At 41.2% G+C, this 27,678-nt stretch overlaps 1 protein-coding gene across 4 annotated transcripts; it reads left to right on the forward strand.

The window, feature by feature from the left end:
* Positions 1–55: 55 nt before the first annotated feature.
* LOC311609481 (OX-2 membrane glycoprotein) lies at positions 56–27,248 on the forward strand. 4 transcript variants are annotated; one of them, XM_084802603.1, is made up of 7 exons: positions 56–197; positions 367–455; positions 8,723–8,804; positions 12,277–12,603; positions 14,551–14,823; positions 17,164–17,307; positions 25,821–27,248. In XM_084802603.1, the coding sequence occupies exons 2-6, from the start codon at positions 441–443 to the stop codon at positions 17,304–17,306; spliced, it is 840 nt and encodes a 279-aa protein (XP_084658729.1). In that variant the 5' UTR covers positions 56–197; positions 367–440; the 3' UTR covers position 17,307; positions 25,821–27,248. The 4 variants fall into 4 exon arrangements, with proteins under 4 accessions (XP_084658729.1, XP_084658731.1, XP_084658728.1 ...); XM_084802602.1 differs by lacking the exon at positions 56–197 and having other exon boundaries at positions 302–455; XM_084802605.1 differs by lacking the exons at positions 56–197; positions 8,723–8,804 and having other exon boundaries at positions 261–455.
* The last annotated feature ends 430 nt before the right edge of the window (positions 27,249–27,678 follow it).

Consider the following 27,678-nt stretch of genomic DNA (forward strand, 5'->3'; position numbering starts at 1 on the left):
CTCTGATTTTCCTCTAAGATGGACTGGTGGGCGGCGCCCTCTACTGCCTTCTGCCAGCGCCAGAGAGCAGACGTGCACTGCACGCAGGCAAGAATTCACACACAGACAAGATAAATAAATCTAAAATAAAAAATAATAGGGAGTGATTGACATTTTTGTCTGATTATTCTAAATTTAAAAAAAAAAATAGCGCAAAGGTGAGGGCCTGAGTCCCTGGCGGGGGCGGGGGCGGTGGCGGGGAGGAGATGTGGGAAGGGAGAGAGCAGCGTCATCATCTCTAACCACCACCACACTAGTGAGAGCTAAGCGTCTGCGTTGTGCCTGGAGGAGGCTCTCTGCGCTGAAAGGTGGTGTCTTTCCTCACAGGTGTTGCTGCGATACCCTCCACAGAGGAGGAGCTCAGACCCCAAGAAGCTGGTCTCTAGCTGCGGCCCAGAGCAATGACGGACAGTGTGGTGAGTGGAATCTGAGATGCAAAGCGAGGCGGCGGATGGAGGGTCTGGAGCCCCTGGCTCTCGGGAGCCCGCGGAGCTAGCGAGGGAAGCTCCAGAAGCTTTTCCTTGGAGAACGGGCGACCGGGGGCTTGGGACTCTTTATAAGGGGATCGGGCCGTGAGAAAGCTCAAGACGGGTCCCATGGCGGCGGGCGTGGGAAGCCTTGCCCCTGGCTGGAGGAAAACAGGGACTGTGCTCCATGGCTCTCAGAAGGGGAGGGGTAGCTCTGGATGTCCCCTGTGTTTGGTCCTTAACCTGCGGCAGGGGTGCAGCCTAGTAATCTAGCTGTCTTTTGCTCCTTGGCGCATCCCTGGCTCTTGCCTGAGAAGGGAAGAAGCACCCAGTAGTGCTGCAGCAATGTTCCAAGGGATTGCTAGCTCCGTGGTCTTGTTTAGAAAAAGAAAGGAAGGAAGGAAGGAAGAAAGAAAAAAAGAAAGAAAAGAAAAGGAAAGCTATTTAGAGAGGCTGACATTTTGAATCTCTAGCACTATTTACAAGACAGAAAATCTTAAAAAGGAAGGGTGGCCGCACGCCCTATTCTTTATACACATAACATTGGTAGAATTGGGTGAAAATGTAGATGCAATGAAAACCTTGAGATATTGCTTTTCCGTAGGGCTGGCCACCCCTCACCCCCACCCCCTACCCCCCACCCCCTACCCCCCACCTCCCACTCCCCACCCCAGGCCAGTGATTGTTTTACATTTCTTAACAAAGGAGAATGGTGGGCTGTGAGCAGGATGCTCTTAATCTTCAAACAAGGAATTCCTTTCCTGTTCTACAAATAAATGGGCGGGGGGGGGGGGGGCGGGGGAGGGTTCGGTTTTTTCCCCCCCCAAGCTCCTCGTGGGTGCTATGAAGTAAGATACAAATTCAGACCTAGAAAGAATACAGAAATGAGATCTATACACCGAGCATGTGTCTAGTTGTCAGGTAAGAGCCGGCTGTCAGGAGCATCCACCTTCTTGTGACAATTACAGGAGGATTTCTTTGTCTTCATGATTGAACTCTGTAGTCAATTCGCCATTGGTTAATCTTTTAGCATCTGATAAATTCTGGGTACTATGCTGTGTTTTTAGCGTGGAATTGCCACTGTACCTCTGTGATACACCCACCGCAGCAGCACTGCCTTGCTGGGTTTTGCAGCAGATAAGCTCCTAAGATCTTTATCATTCAGATTACTATTTTAGGTTTTTTGAATATTTGCATATGCACAATGACTTCTCTTGGGAATGGGAGCAGGAAATTCATTCATATTTCATGTAGATCTTATGTACAGAGCCTCAGGTAGTATTATGCTTATACAGTTCCTCTTGGTGACTACAGCCATGACACGATGCCAGGTGTGGCATGTTCCATGGTAGCATCATGTCAGTGGTCAGAAGTTTCACATGTTGAAGCATCATGATTTTTCAATTCCCTCCCTATGCTTCATTTAGCCCTGAGATGAGTACTGTCATTTCCAACCCCCAGGCTCCAGGCAGGTTAAATAATGTGTCTTACCTAATACATTTAGGTTTTACTTTAGATGGAGCCTGCCGTGGTTACTACCCAGCAGTTTCACGTCATCTCCCTGGGAAACAGAAAGCCTGCCACTGTCCTGCTTGAACCAGATGAGAATATAAATATATCCTATGTGAATTTTTAACAGTAAAGCCTCTCTCTTGACTCGATGCTCCCCATTCTGTTTGTTTGTTTTTGTTTTTGTTTTTTTTTTCACCACTCCCAGGGCCCACTCCTCAGTCTTATGTGTGCATCTTCTTTTTCTCTTATCCTAAAACACAGAGGTTTTTTTTTTTCACTAAAAAGCCAGATATTCCTGAAATTTCTTTTTACAGCCTTTGCTAGGGCCTGGGCTTCATTGTGAGAGAAAGGCATAATGGTTAAAAATAATGGTGAGGAGTTAGCACGCTACAATCTGGCCCCTAGCTGCAGAGCCAGAGGATACATTTGGGTGGCCTTTATCCAGCTTTTCTATATGATAAGAAGTGATGGAGAAAAGTCTCACCAATGTGGAGAAATTTTTCCAGAAGTCTCTAGGGTACTTCAAAGCCAAAGCCCTTTTAGAAGGCGGTGTCTGTGTTTGGGGAAAGGGGGAGGGGGAGCAGAGGTAGCATTGTGGAGGTTGTATCCTTTTAGGAAGCTCATCACTTTTAATTTCCTAATGGGTAGGTTCACTTTGTTGTAAACCTTAGTCCAATGAAGTCAAGAGGAGTCACAAGGTAGGCGTGGCATACTCATGGTACACTTCAGTATCCCCAAATTGTCTGTGCAAACAAGAATTGGTACAAAGGGTCAGTAAATATGATGGAATAGCTAGTTTTCTGTAGCCTTAAGATTGTAAGGAAAATCCAGGTAGATCTCAGTGCATATACATTTATGGCTCCCCATGGGTCCAGGAAGAAAGTGTAAAATACTGGGGCTCCCTAGGTGAAAACAGCAAAGCATTCAAGGTATGGTGTTGTACAGAGATGGTCACGAGGATTAGACATCATCTTTTTCAGGATATATCTTCTGAAAGATCACAAGGAATTCTAGGACAAGGACTGTGATGGAGGTTGAGTGTCTATGGAACTTTCAGTGGGTGCTGGCAGGGCCCGTCTTCTCTCTAACTATAGTGCCTTGATATTTTGTTTTTGTTTTTGTTTTTCTCTCTCTCCCCCTCTCTCCCTCTCTTACACACAAACTACCCAGAGGATACAGTTGGCCTCAAGAGAGTTAGACATACTTTGTTTTAGTGTTCATCTTCTGTGACCCCAAACTGCAGACCCTGGCTATGACAACTGGCCTTCTTATGCTGCCTAAATTCAAGGGAAGACAAATGTTGATCTTTGTCAATTAAGTTTCTGCTTCCAGCTGGGTGTAGTGAAGCACACCTGTAATCCCAGCACTCTGGGAGGCAGTGGCAAGTGGATCTCTTTGAGTTCGAGGCCAGCCTGGTCTACAAGTCGAGAAAAGGGACAGCCAAGTCTACATAGAGAAACCCTGTCTCCAAAAAACAAAAGAAAACAAACAAACAAAAAGTTTCTACTTTTGCTTATGAGGGCACTTGATTAGGAAAACTCAAGTTTACATAATGGGATTAATGGTTATGACATACAATATGTCATGAATTGGTGAGTCACTTCAGGCAGTAACTCCTCCAGTAAACTTTAGGTCATAGTGGACATACAGGGGGAAGGGAAAGTACATTAAAATTGGGTGTACTCTCACTGGACAGAAAAAGGAGTAGAAATTCTCGTAGCAGATCAAAATTATTTCCACATCGCCAAATACTGCTTTCCAGTACTGGGTGTGATAGAACATACCAGTAATTCCAGCACTCAGGAAACAGACAGGAGGCTTAGCAGTTCAAGGTTATCCTTGGCCACATATCAAATTCAGGACCAGTCTGGGCTACATGATATTCTACTTCACCCCACCCTACCCAGGCTCCTCCTCCTCTTCCTCTTCCTCCTCCTCCTCCTCCTCCTCCTCCTCCTTCTTCTTCTTCTTCTTCTTCTTCTTCTTCTGCTTTTTCAAGACTCTACTCAGTTTCTCTACCATCTTATCCTAAGTTCACAGGAGAACAGATATCATAAGGCAAAGAGAAATTTTAGGGTAACGAGAATGACCCACTTTAGAGATATTGTAGAAAATAAACTCCGGAAGCCACTGTATCTAAAAAAGATGGCAAAAGCAGGACTTAGTTCAGGCATACCTTGGGAATGAAGACAGGCACGTTCCTCAGGTGGAAAACCAAACTTTGACAACCACCTCGATCCAAAACTCAAAACCAAGGCCATTTAAGTGGCTATGGTCCAGTGACTTAGGAACGACCTTCAGTTTCTCATGGGAGCAGAGACTGCGGCTAAGCAGGTAATTGATGGCGTACACAGTCAGACACGGTGTGTGTGTTTGTTGTAGTGATAGATTAGAGCCACTGGCTTTGGTGAATACTGACAGTCTTGTGAGTCAGGGTGAAAAACAGAGTAAAACAAAACAAAACAAAACAAAACAAAACAAAACAAAACAACAGACTGCCTCTTTCTTCATGGGTTTTGCCCCAATTCTAGGAGCCCAGGGCTCTCTGGGAATGGTATTTTCATGATTGGGAAACCACACTGCACTATTAGATTTTTCCTCATTCACAAGGAAGAAGGAACAGAATGACAGTGTTGGAAAGGTGAAGGGAAATATTAGACAGGTAAGCATTATATTACATTATATTAGGGACAGAGTCTAAGGTCTCAGGTACATGGTGGAAGAAGTCATGGCAGAAAGTGGACTAGTAAGTTCAGACAAGACACAAACATGATGGGGCTGTTCCAAAAAGATGTAAGAGCCATTAGGCCCTTAGGAAGGCAGCTCTACTCTGGACCTATAGCAGCCCTAACAGAATAAAACAAGAAGGTGCTTTAGAGATAAAAACCTATGAAAGTGCACACCTAAGTAAAAGTCATGAAGGCAATGCAGACAGGAAAGGGGGCCAAGGCAGGCAATAATGTGTGCACTTCAAAGTAGAGACATAGGCAATGAAAGATGGGTTTTCAGGAATGGAAATATTACATTAAAACTTTGAGCTATTTTTCTGTAAGCAGCGAGGGGCTATAGAAAGTTTGGGGAGAAAGATCAGGAGACCTTAACCCTAGGCGAAGAATTACAGACAATTAAGGAATGTGGAGAGCAGGAGAAACTATTTTCCTAATGGAAGAACAAACAAGTGGTTATCCAATAGAAAATGGTCAGTCCTGAAAACATAGGCATACAACTAACATTACACAGATTGGGCAGATTATATTTATATATTTAGGACCGTGTGTGTGTGTGTGTGTGTGTGTGTGTGTGTGTGTGTGTGTGTGTGTATACACATATGTATATGCAACAACAATTAAAGAAAAAGAGGCCGTGAATTTGAAAGAGAGCAAGGGAAAGAGGAACGATCATAATTAAAATCGCACAATTTATTTAAATAAAAAAAGAAAAAAAAGGAAATGCCAACTCATGCAAAGATGAACTTAAGGAAGGTTACTTTACAAACATATGAATTTGTACAAATATCTAAAATGAATGAATGAATAAAGTATGGGTGTGTATCAAAGTCTCCAGAGCAACTGTCAGAGCACCTCACATAGATCAAAAGTGATAGGTGAAGAACAGGTTTCACTGTGACACCCTCATGCATATCTCACTGAGCCTTTGACAATACTTCTTTCAAGTGATTATGCTAATAAAAAGGATTAAAGAATTAGAAAGAGGACAAACCACCCAGTGATATGAGCTGAGAACAGGCTACTCAAGCAAGGATCAAGGACTCCACATGGAAAGATTTAGTGTGGGAAATGATTAAACATCTGGGAAGGGGAAAGGAAAGAGTCTGGTGGTCAGTGAGACACTGGTGTCTGGGAAATACAAGTCCAGAAGGAATGCTTCCCACGATGAAATGATGATGATGTCATTTGTAAAGTTTAATTAAACCATGCTCTGCCATTTATTCTGTCAGTTGGGTTCATTTTATGCAGAAGGAAGATACAAAGGAACTAGAGTGCAAGAGAGCTTGGCAATTTGAAGGGAGTGGAGAGCCTGGTGTGCAAGGAGGAGACACAACAATATGAGGTCTGAGAGGACCTGTGTAGGTGCTGAGCTCCAGGTGGTAGGAAACGGGCATCTAGGGCTCCATGAAGCATGAGGTGGGAAATTCTAGCCAATTCTATCATGGCTGTCAGATTGCTTGGGTCTGGAAACGTCACTAAATGTGATCACCTTATCCTGACAACTCAGCAAGAGCGTGATAATCCTCACGGGCATGGTTTTGAGATAAGAAGCACAAAATATTTTTTTACATGGGTACATTTCTAAAACCAACATTGCTTTGTGCACAGGCGTGGCAATGTGGTGTCATGGCTATGGTTGTGACCTTAGCATCCAGTGCTGGAGTGTGAGCCTTGCCTCTACCACTCCCTAGCTGTGCTACCTGCAGGAAGCTACTTAATGTCTCTCCTTCACATTCTTCACTGTGTAAGCGTTGATATTGACAGCACCTTCTTCGTAGCTTCCTGAAGTATTGGGCGAAGCAGTTGTTGGTCTTAAGTGCTAAAAACAGTGCCAGGGACATAATGTGGTCAATAAATGTTCCTTGTGTGATCGTTAGCACTTCAGCCACCAAAAGCAAAGTAAAAGTTGAAATAACTACAGATACATTTATCTTGTATGTTTCTATTACAGTTATTTATTCTTGTCCCCTGGTCTTTCAAACCAGACGGTCATGTGCCTACTGTTAGAAGAAGAATGCTATCATTGAAAGGCAGAAAATTTTCAGAAAACAAAGTTTAGCAATCACAATGGCCGAGACATTCAAGCTTTGAATGTCTTACACCCACTTGGTGTAAGAGGAGGGAAAAGTTCATTCCAGAAAGAACTGTTGAGGAGCTCCAGCATGGTGGAAAAACCAGCCTTCCTGACCCTGGGGAGATATGTGTTTTCCAGTCCAAGAGAAAGAAATGGCTGACTGGTGTTTACAGCTATAAGCAGACCCCAGCTTCTATAAGAGGAAGGAACATTGTACCCTCACCCAGCAGTAGGGAATCTGAAATAGAGCCTCTACATGGGTCTTGAGCTCTAAAAAGAAGACAGAGAGCAGTGTGACAGTGCCACAGGCCCTTAGAGAAAAGCGCTGATGAATTTCCTTTGCCCAGCCCAAGGAGAAGCTCAGGCAGTTTACAAGAGCAGGAGAGAATCATAGTTTGCCTTTGAATCGGTAATTGTATGACGTATGGACTTAGTTACTGAGGGAAACATAGCTATCTTTTTGCTTGCTTGTTTGTTTGTTTGGTTGGTTTGGTTTCAAGACAAGGTTTCTCTATGTAGCCTTGGTTATCCTAGGCTCATTTTGTAGACCAAGCTATCCTCGAACACACAATGGTCCACCTGCCTCAACCTTCCTGAGTGCTCCTTGGATTAACGGCGTTTGCCACCATGCCCAGCTGAAACATGGCTATATTAGTGAACACAAAGTAGAAAAGTTGGTTATAATTAAAAACCCTTAGCCCCGTGCTGTGGCTTGGTATGCTGTATGCCTCCATATGTTCCTGCAGCTCAGATGCTATGGCAGAGATGGGGACCTTTATAGAGTGTCGGGGTGCTTGGAGGCTGAATGGACAGAGAAGGTGCAACATGGATAAAAGCGAAGTTTCTACCTCTGGTTGGAAAGGCAATGTGAAATAGGAATGAGATTTAGTTAAATAAAATAGGCATTTCTAACATTCTCTCGGTATTAAAAAAATATAGAACTATGGCCATTGTGTTGAGCACTAGCTACACAAGTCTGGTGACCCAACTTCAGTCCCTGAAACTTGCCTACAGGTGGGAGGAGAGAACCAAATCCACTGAGTTGTCCCCTGACCTCTACACATATGGTATAGCATGTGACTCCCCCATCCACATATGTGTGTGCTCATGTGTGCACGCACACACACACACACATACACATGCACACACACAAAGTTAGCTACAGACATAGGCATTTAGGAAAGTATTCCATCTTCTGCTTCTGCCCCTTAGAGTGAGCATACTTTAGGTCCAGTGAAACAATGCTGAGGCAACCATAAATGACAGCTTATCTGAACACTCTCCTCATTTTACAGCAAGGCAACCCTCAGAATCACATTTCTTAAATAGTGCCAGGGCATCTCTTGAAGCAGAGGATTCCTGGCCAAGTACAAAAAATAAAGCAATGAAGAAATAAAGTTTATATTTAAATGTTGTTTATTTAAATAAACAAAGTTTTAAAAAAAAACTTGCATTTTCAGGAGAGTGTGCCTTAGCAAAGCCCAAGGCCATCACATTTCTGAAAAGTGTTTTACTTTTGAGTTTTGTCCTTAATATTAATAGCGCCTGATTATTTGGACAGGGTAAGCTGTCCAACATCTGCATTTTCTGTAGTTTTCTCTATTAACTCGGGGCATTTTGATTCAGAGAGACAGACCAATGTGTTCAAGACTGTTCTTGACAGTGGTAGCTTTAAACGCAAGACCCACATGCCACATGAAAGATCCACACTGCGGCTCTTCCCTCCCCACATCCTGATTCCTCTGTTATTTCTTCCATTTATAGCCTTGGATTCTGTTTCCACACAACTCTAGTGGCAAAATACGTGGCTCCAGCATCTCCTGGAAAAGGGTATTATAAGGATGTTTCCCTGGTTCTGTCCAAATGCAACCCCATTCCTGTCGTTTGCTTTCTGTCTTCAGGTATGCAGGAGGCCTTTCTGCCATCTCTCCACCTACAGCCTGCTTTGGGGCATGGCAGCAGTAGCGCTGGGCACAGCTCAAGGTAAAGACGCTCAGTTCTTCCCCCCACCCCCGGAGAGACTCTGGGGTGAATGCTGCCCACTCCTACGTGGGTAGGCTAGCTCACTCATCTGCATGAATTACTAGGGAATGTCATCAGCCTTGAACAGTGGGAGTGGCTCTTCCCGCTTTCCGTACTTTTGTTTTCAAAGTAGCAGAACGGTTTGGCATCGAGACGCTATTCCAGTAGATGAACAAGATTTAAGAAAAACATCCCCTCCCTATTGAAACATGATGTCAGATTTTCACCCACAGAGCTGGGAGGTGGGGGGAATAACTGAAAAATAATTCCCTGAACTTAGTTTTTAAGGAACTGGGAATATTTGGAGTGAAGGAAAAGATTTATTCCTCCTGGAAGGCCATCCTTAAAACTGAGTTCCTCTGCTTTTTACAAAAAGTAAAAGGTAGAAAAATACTGACACTCAGAGGTGCATAAACTTACATTATCTCCTGTGCAAAAACATGCTTGTCCCACCTTCTCTGAAGTTGCTTATTGCTTACGTCTCAGTTTCTGCTGCTGCTGCTGCTGTTGTTGTTGTTGTTGTTTTCTCTAATCACTTTGGTATGATGTCATTCATCATTAGCTTCCCTGACAAAGTCACTGCTGGTGAAGGGCAGGCTGGCCGCACACCAGCCCTGACACATTAAGTCCACTATAGATCTACTGACTGACTAGCAGAACTAAATGGATTGCACACAAGCACTAAAGCATTGCTGACTTTCCCACTAAGGGAGGTGCTGTATAGGCCAGCACAGGCTCACTCAGGTGTTCAGCTCTAGTTTGATCCCCTTTCCACCCTAGATTCTAAAAGCGACATTTTCTTTTTTCAAATATGTTCTGCAAAATCTCCAGATATCCAGGGGACCTTAACCTCATCAGTGGGAATTTTCTTTCTAGAGCTCTCATTACCTTTAAGGAGTACCCATCATTAAATTACCAGTTGGGTAACAGCGGTCCAAGGTGTATTGGCCACTATGGCCCCTTTGTTCTCTGATACTCTGGGGAGCGTTCGTGCAGCCCTCTGTTCCTGTTTATACTTGTTACTATTTCATCTGTTTGGTTTTCCTTAAAGAACAAATTTTCGTGTTTTTCTTAGTCTGTATGTTGTCTATCATTTTATTATTTAGTTCCCTGTTGTCTTTGGTGCACGAAGGGGAAGTTTAGAAGTGAGTTTCTATTCATTTTCAGGGTCTTTGGTGCCCAGTAAATGTAGTTGGAATTCAATCTGCCCATCAGTGTAATGCTTTATGGCTGAGTGCATCATGCTTTGGTTACCATTAGGTTCTGGCAATTTCTGAGTTTTGTTATAAGTTCAGCTGTAATTAGAGTTAAAAAGGCATTGAGGTATTTCTTGTCTTATTGTATTGTAGATAGGGCTCTGAAAGAGTAAAAATTTTAAGGTCAATTTCAGGTTCAGTTTGGGGAAATATTTTATGTGTGTTTTGAAAAGATTATACATTCTCTCACTTAGTATGTACATATCCAAGTAGTATATATTCATACATAAAACATAATGCATATGTAAATCTAGTATATTCAAATAAAATATAAAGGCACCTATAAGCAAATTTAATTGTTTTCTATATCATCATACATGAATTTTTTTATTTTTTATTAATTTATTCTTGTTACATCTCAATGGTTATCCCATCCCTTGTATCCTCCCATTCTTCCCTCCCTTCCATTTTTCCCTTACTCCCCTCCCCTATGACTGTGCCTGAAGGGGACTTCCTCCCCCTTTATATGCTCACAGGGTATCAAGTCTCTTCTTGGTAGCCTGCTATCCTTCTTCTGAGTGCCACCAGGTCTCCCCTCCAGGGGACATGGTCAAATATGAGGCACCAGCGTACTGTGAAAGTCATACCCCACTCTCCACTCAACTGTGGAGAATGTCCTGTCCATTGGCTAGATCTGGATAGGGGTTTGAAGTTTACGGCCTGTATTGTCCTTGGCTGGTGCCATAGTTTGAACGGGACCGCTGGGCCCAAATCTGCCTATCATAATGTTCTTCTTGTAGGTTTCTAGGACCCATACATGAATTTTTGCCTTAATGATTTAAAATTATAGAATTGAAGATTCTGGGAGACATACTGAAAACTCTAATAGTATTACTGTGGATTTATACATTTCTATAGAAATTTCAGCAGTGTTTGCTTTACATGTCTCATTGTTGGCTTGTCAGGTACATGAGGTTTCATGGTTGATAGGTTGTCTCATGTTGGATGTTACAGTTCTTTAGTTCTTCCATGTGAAAAGCACAGTTGGGCTAATGTTAGAGTGCTTAGGTGTATTCCTTAGAGTTTTCTTTAATCTTTTGTGTGGACATCCCTAAGTGTTACAATCTGAGGGAATGCTGCGGCCCGGCCTTCTGACGTACTAATTCTTCACTCAATGGCAGCCATTCTGTTAAGTTGAATGGTTTGATGAAAGTTTTATTTTTTGTTTTCCAGATATCTAATTTCTACCATTTACAATGTTGTTTTTTTACTCACCCATATTCATGCCAAAATGCTTATTGACTTATGATGCCTGGATTCGTTCGTTGTGAGTTCTTGGGTATAGCATTTGCTACTCCCTTTCCATTGTGTCCCTTCTCTCAAAGGTTTGGTCATCTGCTATTGGTTATTTGTTATTACATGGATGCCAACGCATTAAGTCACCTATCATGGTATCAGTGGCCAGCACTGCAGAGAAGAATTTGTTACTATAACATATAATGAAAATAGAGTGTATGTGGATTCACACTTGAGTGTCAAAATCCCTTGATCATGCTGGGCACACCAAGAGCATCCCAGAGCGCCTCACCTCCCAGAGCATCATCCTGTTTATCACTCTTCTTGTGTGTCTGTGCTCAGTCTCGTTTTCTAGAGCCTGAGCCATCTGGGATGCTCCATGTGTGTGTATGCATGTGTGTATATACATATGTGTGCATGTTTTTGTATGTGTGTGTATATACATGTATATACACATGTGTGCATGTATGTGTGTGTGCACACGTGTGTGTATGTGTGTGTAGCACCTCAATCTTTTTTTTTTCTTTTTGCTTAAGTTGTTCATTCTGCCTGCCGCTCTTTGGCCCTTCTTTTCTACTGGCTCACACTTCACTAAGCATGAACTCACCTAATAATCCTATTCTGCCTGGCAGTTTTTATGCTCAATCATTTTACGTATTCTCCAGCTCCCGGGGGTTCTTCGTGATTTCTGGTTACTAGGCATTTTCTTGTTCTTATTCTTTGCTTCAGCATTTAAAAGTCAAACAGAACTATTTCTCTGCTAACATATAGACATGTACATACATTTTATTTTCTTCTTTGTGTTTTTCATTCTTTTCTATATTTGAATTTCAGCATACATTCTATTTGTTACCAGGTGTGTGTGTGTGTGTGTGTGTGTGTGTGTGTGTGTGTGTGTGTAATAAGGTTCTAAAATATAAATATCCTTTTTGGTTCCACAGTGGAAGTGGTGACCCAGGATGAAAGAAAGCTACTGCACACACCTGCGTCCTTACGATGTTCCCTGAAAATATCCCAGGAGCCCTTGATTGTGACTTGGCAGAAAAAGAAAGCTGTAAGCCCAGAAAACATGGTCACTTACAGCAAAACCCATGGGGTTGTGGTCCAGCCTGCCTATAGGAACAGGGTAAACATCACTGAGCTGGGACTGTGGAACACAAGCATCACCTTCTGGAACACCACGCTGGATGATGAGGGCTGCTACATGTGTCTCTTCAATACCTTTGGCTCCGGGAAGATCTCAGGAACCGCCTGCCTCACGCTCTATGGTGAGGATCTTTGAGAATACATTGTCTCTTTTTCAGAAATCCGGTTTCCGAGAGCATTGGGACTACGGCTGTAGTGCCTGGGTTTTCCGTCTCATGAGCAGGGGCAGCATCACCAGAAGGCACCTAGCCTCTCATGCACTGTAGCTGTTTTCACAGACTTTGGACCTCTCCGGGCACTGTACTAGATTGTCTGGCTGGAATGATCTCCTCTCTAGGGTTTTGAAGTCACCAAAAATTGAAGGCAATGATGAGGACAACAAGTTCTCCATGGCAGTGATTTGATTTCTGACTCGGCTTTTGGACAATGAATGTGCAATACATTATCTCTAGGGGTCTTTACAATGCCTGGGCCTCAAGGCAGAGGCAGGTTAGCCTAACCTGGAGCCAATGTGATGCCTCTCTCTTGTTTTAGTTCAAGGAAGCGGTTTCAAGATTGCTGAGGGTACAGCCTGCAGAGGCTTTTTAAAACGAACTGATGCGACTAGGAATACAACAGGGTTGGAAGCATTCTTTAAGCATCCCACAGGCTTAGTGATGTGATGAGATTGTTTTCTGTGCTGACACATGGCTGTGAGGAAGCATTAGGAAGTGGGACTAAGGGTGACTTTGTAACACCACATGTGAGGTAGTGGCTTTAGGAGACATTACACGTATTGATGCTTTAAGCATGTTAAGAGACTTGACCATGGGAAAGGAGGGGATTCACTAGGTAAGGGAATGTGGGAAATTCTGCGAAGGAGGCAGGACTCTTCTACTTATTCTGCCTATGATGCGCCCTCTCAATGTTACGTCTTGATTTCTATGTCTGTGTCTGTCTGTTTCTCTCACTTCTTCCCCTCCTTTTTCCCCCTGTCCCTCCCTCTTGTCTTCTTTCCCTTCCTTTCTGCTTCTCATCTCATTTTCTCATTTCTGCACATTTTTTTTCTCCAGCTCATTCTCCCTCCATCCCCAAAACTGGAAATCCTGCTCTCACCCAAGGTGAATGGTCCTTTCTACCAAACATTACAACTTGCACCTAAGCCATTCTTTGATGCCCCTATGGTATGTAATCTAATCACACAAATAATATTCATTTTCCTTACCTTTATCTCTCCCAGCACTTACTGAGCTTGGAATCTGGCCTCCCTTCTACGTTTCTGCTCTCCAGCTACTGTGTAATCTACCTATCTCTTGAACCTGCAGGCACAAACAAGCTTTCACTCACTGCTGGCTTCTAATTAACTCCTTGGCTTCAAAGCCAGATATGGGAGGATTGGTTTGTGCAGTTGGCAGAAACAAGGTCAGCATTCCAACAGAAAAGCAGGTGCTACCTGGGGAGGCCTTTACAAAGAGAACAGGCTGAAGCTGGTGGGAAATTTATATTTTTTTTTCTTCTAAATATTTTCCCAAACTTTGTCAGGCAACCTCTGAGGCCCTTCCAGCAGTCACTCTGTGAGTTTTCTAGTTAGGAAGTCTGAGTTCCTCGTTTGCATTTTGGGTAGGTCTTCTAATTAAGCAATTTGTGTGTGTGGAGGGGGTGTCTCCTCTCTTCCTCATTCAGCTTTGTGCAGAAAAAATGGCCTTTTCTCTAAACAACAGACTTTGGGAGCTCTGCCCTGTCTGGTGCTTCTCATAGGTACTGAATAAAGATATAAAAGTGTTGCTTAGAATCTACTTTCAGATGATTTCTGAGGAACATAACACAAAAGATACACTATATGGAGGAGAAAAAGATGATTTCATGTCTTCGTTATCTCCATATGACCAGCCAGTTATTCTAGAGACAATACAGACATGGCATTTCTCTTTCGAGGTTTGGACTCACTGAAAGAGCTGAGATTTAGGGGAGGATGTGTCACCTTATCTGTCCGGCTCCCATTGTCTTTCTGTAAGTCGCAGAGAGAAAACGCAGATCCCAGGCGAGGTGCTTAACTGATGGCAGGCCATGTGTTTTTTCTTTTGTCGCAGTACAGCCCATAGTGTTCCTTCACTACAACTATTTTGAAGACCACCTAAACATTACTTGCTCTGCGACTGCTCGCCCAGCCCCTGCCATTTCCTGGAAGGGCACTGGGTCAGGAATTGAGAATAGTACCGAGAGTCACCACCACTCAAATGGGACTACATCTGTCACCAGCATCCTCAGGGTCAAAGACCCCAAGAATCAGGTTGGGAAGGAAGTGATCTGCCAGGTGTTATACCTGGGGACTGTGATTGACTACAAGCAGACTCTGGACAAAGGTAAGAGAGGGTGGGCAAGGAAGACTATGGCAAATCTATGTTCACTCATTCAGAAGATTTGTTCTTCAGAGACTCTCAACCGCTCAGCAAAGACCATAGCTAATGAGAGACTGGAGCAAGTGTAGTAAGAGCTTAAGGGAGTGAATACAGCGAGTTTTGCTGTAGTCTCCCCACCCACAGAAATGACATTCTAAGACCTCCAGTAGATTTGTAATGCTGCAGAGAATATATAACTCTATGTTTTACACACACACACACACACACACACACACACACACACACACACCACCACATACCCACCCACATATACATATTCACATGTACCTATAATTAAGTTAGCTCTCTAATTAGGCATGGTAAGAGATGAAATAAGGAACACCAAGTAAGAGAATGCAACCATAGCAAGCTGCTTTAATTAACATTTGTATTTAGAATTTGTACTTGTAATTAACATTTGTATTTAGAATTCCTTTATGAGATACAAAAAGCAGACAATCTGAAAATCAAGGCAGCTCCTCCATGACTAACAACAGGAGGCTAGCACACACAGTATGGATACAGAGGGCAATTCATACCCTTGGTGGAGCGAGATGAGATGACATGAAAGGTGAACACATTGCTCAGACAAGCACATGAGCTCAAATTTATGAGTTGTTTCTTTCTGGGACTTCTCTTTTATATTTTTGGACTACACAACAGCTAACTGAAGCTCCAGAAAGTGAAATTGCCAGAAATGGTAGACGGGAAATATACTGCTTGCATACCTTGGGTATGTATGGTTTATATACATAAACATCAACAAGGAACTATTTCCTAGGCAACCACAGATCTGTGTGTTCAGTGCTACAGCAAGAAAGCCACAGTAGATCATAAAAGTACCAAAGGGGACAGAGATGGGGCCTCAGTCCATTCTGAGGGATTAGGAAGGTGTCCTGCAGGACCCTCTTCATCTGTCATGAAATCTTTGGAAAATCTTCACTGAGAAAGGCCCCATCTGAAGGGTCATCATTCTTTTAAGAGAAACCGCTTACTGTTCGTATATTTTTTCTAATCTCTCAGATGATTCCTTCCAAATGGCTCTCTCTGGGACGCGTGGACACAAGGTTTGAGAATTATGTGTGAGTGACTACAGAGAGCTTGGTTTCAGAGTTAAGAACTTACTTAACAAGCATGGCTTTATCTCTGTAGTTTTGAACCCCAAGCACTAGAAGTGGCACACGGTGATAAGCATCCTAAAGTGATGGCAGCTGTGTGGGGGCAGGTTTCAATCAATCAATCCTGGAAAAGTTGGCCACACCACCTTCTTGGCCAGTGGGCTCCAGGAAGTAGCTCCTACAGTCCTGTGTAGCTGGGCTCCCTAAACCTCAGGGCTAGTTAGAAACTGGGTGTTTGGATGAATTTTGGTCAAACAGCCTGTATGCTGCATTTGGACTTTTGTGAATGGAGCCTTAGGATCAGCCAAGGCCAAGAGCAAATGTCCTTGAAAGACAAGAACCTGAAAAAGTAAATAAGTACTTTTCCAGGAAGGCTGCATTTGATTTCCACAGCATAAGATGTTTTCTATTGCTTGCACAGCATTTGTTTATTCTGTGAACACTTACTGATGAAGCCAAAAGTCCCATACGCAGCTGTAGAAATCACAGAAATGAGACAAGTCTGAAGGCTTTCAGTTCAGTTGTAAAATGTCTGCTACCGACGAGGTGCTAGCTGCTTCCTCTCCCTTTGTGTTATCGACACCAAGGAGCCAGTGTTTAGCTGGACCGCACTGAAGCTCTTCTAGGGAGAGATTTAGTAATGACAACAGAGCTGGGAAGAAATGCAATAAAGCACTGAATGAATCTCCTCTAGCGGTTGACATCATGGGATTCATGATTTCCCCCTTTCTAATTCCCAGCATATTTATTTATCTATTTAATAAATATATTACCTTAGCGTAACCTAAGGCAAAGAATATGAGCTTTGGAGGCAAAAAAAAAAAGTTTGACTAATCCTTGACTCTTATATTTTCCACCCTGGTATGGAGCTCAGTTAGCTTCCCCGGTTAGGAGGGATTTCATTCTTAAGTCTGTTAGATACTAATGACGTTTAACTCCTGGACTTTGCAGCAATCGATCTTACTGTCTGTAACTGCATGAAGCATATGGGCTGTCATTACTTTCTGAATGTTTTACACTTCCTATGAGGTCAAGACTACAGGTGTAACTCCATATGTACTTAGCATAATTTTAATGAGAGCTCAGCTGTCATAAAAACTCATCAGAAGCGTTGCTTTATGGCCAATTTGTCTTAGCAGCCTCCTCTTCTGACTCCCCTTGCCCGTTCTCCCCTCTCCATCCACAGGATTTTGGTTTTCAGTTCCACTGTTGCTAAGCATCGTCTCTCTGGTAATTCTTCTGGTCTTGATCTCAATCTTATTATACTGGAAACGCCACCGAAACCAGGAGCGAGGTGAGTCGTCGCAGGGGATGCAAAGAATGAAATAAGGTAAGCATCCTTTTTCTTTACAATAATTTGTGGTTTGTTTGAGTGTATACATAAGGGGGAGGGACAACATTCTTACGTTTATTGTTTATAAAATACATAAAGGTTGATGCTGTTTAAGAGAAGCTACCCACTCACTTTCTTGCTGGTGGATATTTCTGCTTTTCATTTTCTATGATATTTTAAAGGTTGTTTCATAAGCTTAGCGTAAGAGCTTTTAGGAAGAAAAAAATGAAAATAGGATCACAGTAGGACCTGATGAAACCAAGTAAAGAAATCTGGCACCCCCACAGAGACCTGTCCACCTGTTAGTAAGGCCAATCTTATCTCTTTCTACAGCAACCCACAAGCCGTCTGACCAATTAAAAAACTGTGAAATTGCCCAGTGCCGTCTCATTAAATGGCACTTCCTATGCTACACTTTCTTGAAACCTCAAACACTATCAAACATACAAGTGATCCACACATGTATGTGTTATTTTGTATTATTCTTCATGCCTTTTCAGGCTGGAAATTTCTTTTTACCCACTACCAACATTTGCCATGCATACACACATATGCCTATATGTGCGTATATTGCTCAATAAGTGTTCATTTATTAATTGAGTGAATAGGTGGAGGTTGCATGAATAAATTTTCAAAAGTATTTTCCAAATTCTCTTCCTCCAATATGTAATGAGAGAGTGGGCTATATTTCAAACAAGATTTTAATTTATTTGTTTTCTGAAGCCTGTGCACAACCTATTGAGTACAAAGCCATGATTTGTTTTTTGTTTTGTTTTGTTTTAAATTGGGAATTTCCCAGGGTTAAGGGGTGACATGGGAGTTTCTTCCCATCTTAGAGAACTGAACTTCAGGGTCAGGGGATAAAATAAGTGTTAAGTTTAAGTGATATTCTAGAATTTGGTTTAAAAATCTTCCTCAAATTCTGCCTTATTTTCTTTTTCACTTTGTTTTGTGGGCTATTTCTCATGTCCTCACAACTTTTTTGACTACCTTATCTTGCCTAAGCCTTATAAACACCAGATTAGTTCATATGAATTTACAAAATAAGCAATGAGCCTTCAATGTCAGTGACCCCTTTTTATAAAGTAGATGAAAGGATTTGTTCTGTATGCAATACAATCTCAAGCCATAGAACACAAAGCCCTCCCCACAGTACCAAAGGCAGAAAGCTCTTTGAGTCTATCTTATCCAAACACTTCGGTTTTTCAATTAGGTAGTGGCAGGCCAGAAAGGAAAGCCAGCTTCCTTCTTGAAGGTCACAGTCAGTCCTTATAAGCAGGTTAGAACAAGGAGACTGCTTTCCGGACAGCACTCTTGACTGGAAAGGAACTATTTTTATCAGTTGCATTCATTGTAAGCTGTTCTGTGTTTCTAACCAAAATTTAAAAGGTCTAAAAGATTCAAATTCATTTCCTGAAGTTCATTCTGACTAGTAGTTATTAAGCCCAAGATACACTTCACTATATAGGGATATTTGCAAAGTAATAGTTCTTTGTTCATTAAGCAAGTCTTAGATTTTCTGAGGAACAGAATTGCTAAATGCCAAAAAGAGGCAGTTTATGTCTGTGCTCAACTTTTGCCTCACTTAAAGAAAATAAATATTCCTGCTTCATTTGAACCTTGTAGCACTCAGATTGCCATTCTTTGGCCAATATTGACATGACATACGGCCATGTTGGTCAGTTTTTCTGCATGCTCATATTTTGCCTAACTTGATTTTTTAAAAAAGATGTTAACAACCATAAGATTTGATTCTGTATACTTACTGCTATTAAAGCCAAGTGTCACTTATTTTGGAAGCTTAATTTCTCAGAGCCAAGGAGATTCGTGTTCACAAAGAACCAAATTTTAATCTATGTAGAAAATTGTGAGAAAGAAAAAAGTAATATACATATATATAAAATGACACCTCTCTTTTTTTCATGAAAAAGTTCCTTCTGTCTTTCCCACCTTTTCTTCTGTTCTCATTTATTTTTTCTTCCCCTTCTTTTTTGAGCTCATAAAACTTTTAGACATGAAAGGCTCTGAACCCAGTGATCCAAAAACTCATGTTGTGAACATGCAATGGGAAATGAAATTGGAACTGAATGCACATGTGTGTGCGTGTGTGTGTGCACATGTATGCATGTGAGTATGAATGTATGAATGTGTGTTTTTAAGTGTTTGTGAAAGTGTGTGTGAGTGTGTGTACATGCATATGTATGTGAATATGAATGTGTGAATGTGTGTGTTTCTAAAGTGTGGGGGTGAATGTGTATGAGTGTGGTGTATGTGTGCATGTGTGTGTGTATGTGTCTGTGTGTACACACATGCATGCACGTGCTTTGCAGGAAGATAAGAAAGATGAATGGCACTTGCAAAACTGAACCTGAGCTGTCTTATATCCGTGGAGGGCTCCAGAGCCACTAAACATGTGTTCAGCTAAGTCAATGTTTATTAAATCATTAAAACAACAACAACAACAACAACAACAACAACAACAAAGCCTCCTTTTAGATCCCAATCACAATTCATGACCCACAAAAGTGCAAACAAATTTACTTTTGCCCTGAGCGAGAATCTGTAATAACTACTGTTGTCTTTGCACAGAGGGCAGCCTCCCCCAACTCCTCTTGTGACTCTGTACAGTCTAAGACAGTGCCCTGTGCTCTCCTTTTGGTTCTGAAGGAAAATATGGCAGTGACTAGGTCCCTCTCTACATCACTCCTAGGACAGTTGTCATATTTATTTCCCCGAGTTTACCCTTATGACACTAAGAAGTCTTTAAAGAATATGCTTGCTTTGTTTTGTTTCTGTGACTGCAGTATTTTCTTACTGAAAAAGAAAGTTCTCAAAGTTTCCTAGGGAAATTTTCTACCATCCCATAATCATTCTTTCTGGTAACAGCCAATGATGTCATTAGTTCATACCTTCTCCACATAAGACAATGAAAGTAAATTTGAGGGTGCATTTCTCAAAAGTCACCTACCATTTATCACTTAGTTCTCAGAAACAAGGACTGAAACTTTGGTTCTGCTTTGGAGCAGATCACTGTAAATACCATCGAGTGTTAGAACTCTTCGTTTTGAGTAGATAAGCTGTTTTCTTGGCTTTGGTTCTATTGATTCAAGATTGCGTTGGAAGTGAAAGAGGGCAGATAGACACTCACATGAGACATATATTCTAAGTGCTGGAGATTTCTTATAAAAGTATAGTTTGGCCACATAATACTTATATTTATTTTGGCTTCCCGTAATTCCTAGTAACCTGAGCTGTGGGAGGGGCTTTTGTTAATACACAATGATCACGTTAATAATCTACTATTTCCTGGATAAGAGCATGCACTGACTGCTATTTAAAGCTCACTATTAAGTCAAGAAACAAAGGTATTCAGTGAACAGTTTGTGGTGGTAAAATTCATCTTGAGTTGAGAAGATAATCCAAAGGACACTCATTGCTAAGATAGTTAGAGTCTTTCTTCTTAACTAATCATGCTATCACTCTCCAGAGAAAAGGACTGGGTGAGTGAGCATCCTGCCCCAGCCCAGAACCGTCACAGTCCTAGGAAGGTACACAATGCTCTATAGGAAGGAAGCAATGGGGAATCTTTAAGAAACTATTCAGGTTAGCATTGCTGTGATAAATGCTGTACTTCAGGCCTTTATGAAAAAAATTACATGTGTATAATTACATGTGTACATTTTCTTTATGTGTAAAAATGCCACTCCTTCCAAAATGCCAGAATATAATTTGATCACCAATCTCTCAAAGACTGGGCTTTCTTGTAGGAAACTGTTCTTTGCTATTCTCCAAAATCCAATATATATATATTGGCATAAATGGCCCAAGTGTTCAGTTGCTGAGTTTCACTCCACAGCAGGAGCATCTCCAGGAGTCATCCTAACATTCCACATAGCAACTCAGTGGCAGCTTAGTTCTCAAATAGACAGCCATCTCCTTAGTTGTTTGGCCATTTTTTTTTTTTAGAGATCATCTGTACACATTAGTGTCATTTATTAGACAAATTGATGAAATACCCAGGATCTAAAAATATTTAAGTCAAGTAATCCTCTAATGTCATTTAAACTTTGAATTTTAGCCTATGTTCTTTCTCTCTTATGTATTGCCAGTTGCATTCTTTGGAGCTGCCACGCCCCTCACCTATGTAAGTCTACACTCTGGAGCCTGGCTGAGCAGATCCACACTTTCAGTTCTGATGCATAGAGATCACAAATTCATGTTATGTAAATTGGAAGAATGCGGTTGAGTTAATTTACAAAAGTACATAAATAGCCAAGGAAGATAAACACTATGTTCTCTATTGTTTCTTTATCAAATTAATGCAAACTTAGTGGTTTACACCACAAAAATTCATTTTCCTATAAACCTTTAGGTACTAAATCCAACATAAGGGTCACTGCGCTAAAATCAAGATGTCTTCAAGGATAACTTCCTTTCTGCAGGTCCTAGAAGAAAAACCATTTTCTGTGTTGATCCAACGGTTTCAAATTAACCTTCCCTCCCCCACCTCTATCTCTCATTTCTCATAACCAGAGTTAGTGATGCCAGTGATGACATTCTCAAACTGAGTTTCTCACTGGCTCCCCTGCCTTCCTCTTAGCTTCACAAAGGCATGTATGGTTGCAGTAGGCCTATCTATATCTCTGGGCCTTTAACTAAATCACACAGACAAACCCACTCTTCCATGTAAAGTATCATCCTCCCACTTTCCTGAAATTAGGATGGGAATGGTATAAGATACTCTCACTATGCTGCCACAAATGCAAAGGCAGGCCAGAGTAAGTGGAGAAATAGCTGCTGCCTGGCCTCTGAGTACAAGTATCCGGGACCTGTCATTCCTTGGCTGCAGCATTGTTCAAGGCAACACTGTTTCAAAGAACATAGCAAAGTCAGACCCCTCTCTGATCACATCACTTTAGCTTTTTCATTCAATCTTCATCTCCTTCTTACAAAGCAAGACTTTGTTGCCAGTATTTTTCAATCTTATTTACATTTTTTGTGCCACAAGCCTTTAACAGGAAAATGTAACTTCTGCTTTCAGAAATATTACCAACAGTGGTTCTTTTAATTGGAACCCCAATTCTTATGCATTTCCTGCGTCTCTCTGCTCATACACCCCTCACAGTAGCAAGGGTGACTTGCCCTAATCTCTTCATCATAGGTCACTTCACTTGCGTTCTCTGTAAGAGCAAGGTGAAATATTACCCTTAGCACTGTACATCATGATACTAGGCAGGACCAAACTGGTCTTTCTCATCCATCGTAACTTAATTCGATGGAAGTTTCTACCTGGGTATGATGGTAAGTGCCTATAATACCAACAACTGAAAGGTTGAAAAAAAAAAAAAAGGATCTTCAAGTTTAAAATTATCCTGGGCTATGTAGCCGAAGACTGTCTAAAGAGGAAAAAATGGAGATTTCCAAGTATCTAATATTTAGAGACTAATATGAGGCTGTTGTGGATGTCAAGTACCAGAGTATTTTCCTCAATACTCGTTAAAATCCCTACCAATAAGCGTCAATTAATGTCAACAGTTCATATACAATATTTTTTAAACACAGGACTAATAAGTACCATACTTACTCAAACTTGTACGTGCATGCACACACACACACACACAACACACACACTCACCTCAATATAGCAGGTAGAAGTTTATTCTCTTGATGACTTTTTTCTTTCATAACTTAAACACAATCTTCTATCTCATGATAGAATATTATGGAAGCTTCTATAGACCACAGAGCACCACAGTACAGTCTATTTCTCTTTTTAGTAAACAAATCAGACAAATCACCATGAGCTGTCAATGCTCCCAGTTCTAAGGAGTCTCTTTGGTCACTGGTTTGTAAAATTTACAACTTGTTCCCATATTTATCCAACAAAGAGAAAAAAATCAGCCTTGTATTTTGTAAGTCCTTTGAAGATTATTTTTACTAAATATCACTGGGGGTTTTCATTTTCAAAAAATATGTGTATCAATAATTTCAATTTGACTACTTGTATTACTTTGTAGGCTGACAAAATTGTACAGTACTTAGACTATGTGTCCAAATTGTAAAAGATTTATACATACAGATCTGTACATAAATCAAGCTAGGGACAACCATTTCTTCAGTATATGCTAAACTTTGTTTTAATAATAAGAACATTCATAAGCGAAGGTTTTAGTGATTGTCATATGCCTGACACCCTTGTTACTATAATATTCATGTGTTACGAAAGGCCTCTGGAGCTCATTCCTCTGTCTAATTGGAATTTGTTTCATCTTCCCACGGCTGCTTGAGATAATTTTATAATAGTATTCCTTCCTTGATATAATTCTATAATAGTATTCCTGTCTTCAGTAGTTCAATATTTTAACTATCTATTTTTGCAAAGGAAACTTTAAATGACATACAGAATTGGCTAGTTTTGGATCATTCTTTTCTTTTAGTTGCAACTTACGTGGTGAATCCAAAAAGTCTTATTTCTTTTTTTTAAAAATAGTTGGTTACCATTGGGTAAACCATTTTACATCTCTATGCTTCTTTCTCTGCATTGGGAAAAATGGGAATATTTACTATAGATATAAGAATGTGATGAACATTTTAGAAGAAGTGCACTCAATTAGAAAATACTAAAAAGCCAGCACTAACTAGTTTAGAGGATAGCTGGTAGAGTTGCTTTCGCCAAATTGTTTAGTACAAATGCTTTTGTCATGGTTAATTTTAAGCTACCAGCAGTTTAACCTATGGTCTATGCCGTCAAAGCTCCATTCACGTCACTGTGCCATAGTAGGTTTCCAATATGTGATGTTTTCTGTCGTTACTAAGTCTGTGATCCCTTTTGGTTTTATCAATGTGTATTTTCATTAATTGCACAAGTGATAAAATGAAGGAGAGCTCCAGGAGTTGAATAGAGAAAAACATATGCAGATTATAGCAAGCATCTTTGAGAGAATAGAACTCAGAAGCTGGTTTGAACACAAGAATAGGATTAACTAGAAGGGAGAAGACACTGTGTTCATTTCACAAGCAGCTTTAGAAAAGTTTAGAGTCAAGATAAGCTGAGAGGGGAGAAAAGACAGAAGGTATATGTAGCAAATATATGTATGTATATATATATGTATATATATACTGAAATGACTTTATGTTGCCTAATATTGATTTCTTGATATTGGTAATGTAATTTGTTTTATTTTGATGATGTAGAATTATTTTGCTTAAACTGAGTTGTTGGGTTTTTTTTGGGGGGGGGAGGAAGGGCACTAGGATTATAAGGCTGCTTATTATATATGTATATATATATATGTGTGTGTGTGTGTGTGTGTGTGTGTGTGTGTGTGTGTGTGATAAATTAATTCATGGATAAGGATACTATGAAAAAGTGAATACAGATTTGTAAGAAAACCATCTATAGCATATAATAAAAGGGAAGTCTGAGCCACTTTTTAAAGATAAGTAGTCAGAGGCCAGCATCTTGGCATCAGTCCTACTAAGAACCTGGGAATAGAAAACAAGATGGCCATGGAGGAGAACAGAGATGGTTGACTCCTAGCAAAGGAATTAAAAATGTAAAATGTAAAAAGAGAAAAAAGCCATTAAGATTTTAGAATAATCCCACATGAAGTATGGCCTGAGGAGGGTTGCCCTTCCGAAATGTACTTCTTTCCAATCTTCAGTAAAGTGTTTGGCGAGACTAAGTAGTGGTGTGACAACAACTTGACCGGATAAATTCATGTCTGTTAAGTACAATAATTTTAAAAAAATAATAATTACTGCATGTTTGTCAGCTCTTTTCTTTTTATTGTTATTACTCACTTGTATTAAAATATTGGGCCATGTTGGGGAATCATTTTGAGAATCATGGATAGCTAATGCTGAAAATGTTGGCATCTAAAATATGCAGAACTTTGAAAGACACAGTAAAATGACCTAAGAGTACACAGAGAGGGAGGGAGGTACGGAGGTTAAATTCCAGCCCTATTGTCTCACTGTCTTCATTCCTTGTGGGGAAAATGGCTTCCTCCCACTTGTGCTAGGAAGTCAGTAACACTTGAAAAAAAATGTCCATTTAACCCCTATTCCCAGCCTGAGGTCCCGCAGTTTACAGCCCAAAGGAAACGAAGCTCTGGGTTCTCCTCAGTTAGAAGCTCTCCCATCGTTTGGCATTCATGAGAACGTGTCTTAGGTCATTTCCTAGTCCACTACTGGGTCAGAAGTGCCTGCTTCCAGCCAGGGTGGGATCCCATCACTCTGGAGACCAAGGAAGTAAGGGCCTTGAATTAGATCATTGCTAGCCCAAGGCCATTCTGGGCTCCAAAGTGAGTCAGTGAGTTCTAGGACAGCGCAGGCTACAGAGTGAAACAGTATCTTTAAAAACAACAAACAGGAAGGGAGTGAGGGAAAAGAAAATCTATAAAGTAAAGGATTCCTGTGTTTCTTAATCCTGCTGCTGTTAATTGTTTAAAGTATGTTGAGAAATTAGAAGTGTCCAGTGTTGACACCCTTCTCTTTCTTTTATCCAGAGCCCTAGAGAAATTATACAGAACCCTGAAAGTTTTTTTCCCTGGTCTACTTGAATCTGATGTGGAAGGAAAACAGGAGGGAAAAGGTCGTTCTCCATAGGACCAAAAAAAGAGCAAAAGACACGGAAGCAAGCCTGTGAGGGATTTGACTTTGTTTGCTGCTGTCCTGGGTCCTCAGTGTCTGCATTTATTCCAAGAGGAAGTCGTGTGCCTCAGGTCTGTTGTAGGACTTGGTTTTGCAGAGCAATGCTGTGCCATGCTGTCAGAAAGGCACCAGACTTCGAATCACCAGCGCCAAGGCGGCTCTCAGGCTGACGTGGCCTCCCACCAGAGGGGGAAAATCATAGTCAATTTACTTCACAGAGCTTTCTCGTCCTTAGACAAAATAGAAAAGAGTGGCACCAGGAAATTTGCCACGCCTGAAACCTGATGGAATTCTAGGAGGAAAAATGAAGAATAAGCAAAGGAAGACATGAAGAGAAAGAGAAGAAAGAACACAGAAGGGTCCAAAGAACTCCTGAGACTACCTTTTACCCGTTCTGTTGGCGTCCAATCTCTGCTTTTGTTCTTAGGTCCACAAGTGTGTTTCCCTGTTGTTTGAGTATCTAGTCTACCACCTGCTACTGTCCTGCTAATTGTTGGCCTTGCTAGAATCCTTTCCTCCCCTGCCGCTCTCCATGCGCTTCTCTGAGGGTTACTATAATGAAAATAGGGCAGAATTTAGTGTGAAGTAACATTGGCAACCGTAATGTGTCCGTTTAACTTATTTTTATAGCAGTTAGGCGATATTGCTAGTCTTAGCCAGTAGTTCACATCTTTACAAAAAAGCATGCTTTCCCCATCCACCTGGCCCATGATATCACGCTCTTTTAGGCCGTTCTGAATCCTGTCTAGTGTAATGATAATATATTATGAAAACAGATGCGTAAGAACTTCTTGTACAGCAGTCAGTTGTATATTCTCTCTCTCTCTCTCTCTCTCTCTCTCTCCTCTCCCTCCCCCCTCTCTCTCTCCCTCTCTCCCTCTCTTCTCTCTCCCTCTCTCCTTCTCTCCTCTCTCTCTCTCTCTTAGCTTCTTTTTCTGTGATTTAACTCTTCACAAAGAGAAGGCAACTCTGGAATACAATCCCTTTGGTCTAAAGACATTGTGAGCTGTTAATTCTTAACCCTTTGACACAACCAGTGAAGTTCCTCTCTGTATCCTTTGCTTCGTCTGTCTCTATACAGTGACCTAGGAATTCAAGTGTAAGTTGTTTTCATTGTTAAACTGGATATTTATATATACTTGGTATGCTTTTCACGTGTTATTTAATTCTGTATAATTTCTTATATTTGTATTAAAAAAATACTGACGATTAAAAAGTGTCAACTAAATACTTGATGTGTTGCATTCCCTTGAAAAATATAGAAATAAAGAATAATACTTGGATTTTTTTCTCTCTCTCTCTTTGTGTGTGTGTGTGTGTGTGTGTGTGTGTGTGTGTGTGTGAAATACTCAATTGACCTTCCTTCCTACTCACAAGATTCTGGTGTGGTTGGTGAGAGCTATTATAGGTATTTTCTTTTGATGTGACTCTCTGAGATGCAGAGTTTCCTGGGTGTGCTCTCTCAGTTTACCTTTAAATACCAGACCTCACACATGACTATCTCAGATGGTTTCATGCACAGTAGGAATTAGCACTGTATTGCTGTGGTTTTGGTATCACAGCTGGATCATTGCTGGGTCAGGCAAAAGGAGTGACAGCAGCACTTCTCCAACATACTGTCCTGAGGACTCACCCCCTCATCATTCAAGGACATTACTGAGGACCACAAAGAGTTCCCTATGTAAAACTGATTATGTATCTTGCTTTTTTACC

This window comes from Acomys minous (genome assembly GCF_964271855.1).
Source record: "Acomys minous genome assembly, chromosome: 11".
Lineage (NCBI taxonomy): Eukaryota > Metazoa > Chordata > Mammalia > Rodentia > Muridae > Acomys > Acomys minous.